At 40.7% G+C, this 2,550-nt stretch overlaps 1 protein-coding gene across 1 annotated transcript; it reads left to right on the top strand.

The window, feature by feature from the left end:
- The first annotated feature begins 284 nt into the window (after window positions 1–284).
- Window positions 285–1,516, top strand: LOC128780876 (olfactory receptor 56B34-like). Its single transcript, XM_053924426.1, has 2 exons — window positions 285–294; window positions 633–1,516. Exons 1-2 carry the CDS (start codon window positions 285–287, stop codon window positions 1,514–1,516), a joined length of 894 nt encoding a protein of 297 aa, XP_053780401.1.
- Window positions 1,517–2,550: the final 1,034 nt, after the last annotated feature.

Genomic DNA, 2,550 nt, shown 5'->3' with positions numbered 1-2,550 from the left:
AAAATAGTTAGACAAAGAGTGGCACTGAAGTTAACAAGCACAACTCACACCCAAAGAGGTAGAATAAGTTCTAAAAGCTCTTCTCAAGGTAACCTTCTCTATGCCAGCTCTCTACTTCAGGATGTCAAAGTCACTCTCCTCTCAGGTCTAGAGGTGATGACAAATACCATTATTCACCCTAGGCAACTGCACTATCACTTTAGATCTCTTACTGACCGTATCCTTATAAATAGGTTCTTCGTAAGTAATTTTTTCTCAAATTATTCTAATTTGAGAAATAACTCATGTTGGCAAGTATGTAGAGAAAGGGAACTCCTGTGCAATGTTGCTGTAAATGGAAATTGGTGTAGCCACTGTGAAAAACAGCATGGAGGTCCCTCACAAAAACTAAAAATAGAACTACCATGTGACCAAGTGATTCCACTTCCAAGTATTTATCCAAAGGAACCAAAACACTAATTTGAAAAGATATATGTACCCCCATGTTCATTGCAGGATTATTTATAATGGCCAAGAAATGAAAACAACCTAACTGTCTACCACAAGATGAATGGATATAGAAAATGTGAGATATTATATATATGATGGAATAATATTCAACCATTAAAAACAATGAAACTTTGCCATTCAAGAGTGGCAATGCTGGCTCTCCCTGCCCCTGGCTCTCCTCTACATCTTAGCTCTTGGTGCCAATCTCCTCGTTCTCATCACCATTCACCATGAGCTTAACCTGCACCAGCCCATGTACCAATTCCTTAGTATCCTGGCTATAGTGGACATTGGCTTGGCTACTACCATCATGCCCAGGATTCTGGCCATCTTCTGGTTGGATGCCAAGGCCATCAGCCTTCCTGAGTGCTTTGCTCAAATCTATGCTGTTCACTGTTTTATTAGCATGGAGTTTGGTATCTTCCTTTGTATGGCTGTGGATAGATATGTAGCCATCTGCCTCCCACTTCAATACTCCTTCATAGTTACGCAAGCTTTTGTAGTCAAAGCCGTGATATTCACGGTGCTTAGGAATGTCCTGTTGACCATCCCAGTGCCTGTACTGGCTGCCCAGAGACACTATTGCTCCCACAATGAAATGGAGCACTGCATGTGCTCTAACCCTGGGGTCACTGGTTTGGCCTGTGATGACACCACCATTAGTAGGTTTTATCAGTTGGCTTTAGCCTGGGTCATTGGTGGAAGTGACATGGCTCGAGTCCTTATTTCCTATGTTCTGATCTTTTGCTCTGTGATGAGGCTGAACTCTGCTGAGGCAATAGTCAAGGCTCTGAGCACCTGCAGTTCCCATCTCATCCTCATCTTCTTCTTCTACACAACCATTGTTGTAGTGTCTACAGCCCATCTGGCAGCAAAAGCACTTCCTATCTTTCCTGTTCTTCTCAATATGCTTAACATTGTCATCCCCCCGGCCCTTAACCCCATGGTATATGCACTCAGGGCTCAGGAGCTCAGAGTGGGCTTCCAGAGGGTGCTTAGATTAGATGAGAATGTGTTCCAGAAGTGACACAAACTCAAGGAATGGAATATGTGCTGCTGCAAAAGAGCACAGGTTTTGAAACCAAATACACCCCAGATGGGATTTGATTTCCCTCTTTCATTAAGAAATACAATTTAATAGCTAACACACAAACAAAAATTCACACTCTCTAAAAATAAAAACAATGTAAATGAAAACAAAGAGGACAGGTAATTCCTGCCTAAGTAGAATTATAGACATTGTTTTTATGGGAGCAATATATCAATGCATTTACAAGTTTCAAGCATGGAAATGACTCAGACATCCATCAGCTGATGAATGTATGAACAACATGAGATAGATCCATATACTGGAATATTATTCAGTGATAAAAAAGAATGAAGTACTAACACATGCTATAACATGGAAGAACCTCAAAAACACTATGTTAACAATAGCCAAGTGTTGGAAGCAACCTAAGTGCCCTTCAGTAAATGAGTGGATCAAAACACTGTGGTACATTTACACAATGAAATACTATGTATCAAAAAGAAAGAAGGAGCTCCTACCCTTTGAGACAGCATGGATGGAACTGGAGAGCACTATGCTATGTGAAATAAGCCAGACAGTGAGGGACAAATACCATATGATCTCACCTATAAGTGCAACCTAATCAGCAAAACAAACGAGTAAGCAAGATATAACCAGAGACATTGAAATCAAAACAAACTGACATAACAACATGGGAGGGTGTAGGGGGATTATGGGGGAAAAAGAGGTAAGGGTTGTCAAGGAACATCTTGAAAGGATACATGGACAAAGCCAAAGGAGGGAAGGGTCAAGTGGGGGAGGTGCGGTTGGGCGGGGAGTGAAAATGGAGACAACTGTACTTGAACAACATTAAAAAAAATTAAAAAATGAAAATAAACATTATGCTAATTTTTTGAAGCCAGACAAAGATGGTCATGTATAATTCCACCTATATCAAATATGCATAATAGACAAGTCTGTAGAAAAAGAAAGTAGACTGGTAGTGTTTGTCAGGGACTAGAGATGTTGGGCATGAGGGAGTGATGATGCCT

Source organism: Desmodus rotundus, chromosome 5 (assembly GCF_022682495.2).
Source record: "Desmodus rotundus isolate HL8 chromosome 5, HLdesRot8A.1, whole genome shotgun sequence".
Lineage (NCBI taxonomy): Eukaryota > Metazoa > Chordata > Mammalia > Chiroptera > Phyllostomidae > Desmodus > Desmodus rotundus.
The sequence above is the reverse complement of the archived record's forward strand: the minus strand, read 5'-3'. Positions and strand labels throughout refer to the sequence as shown.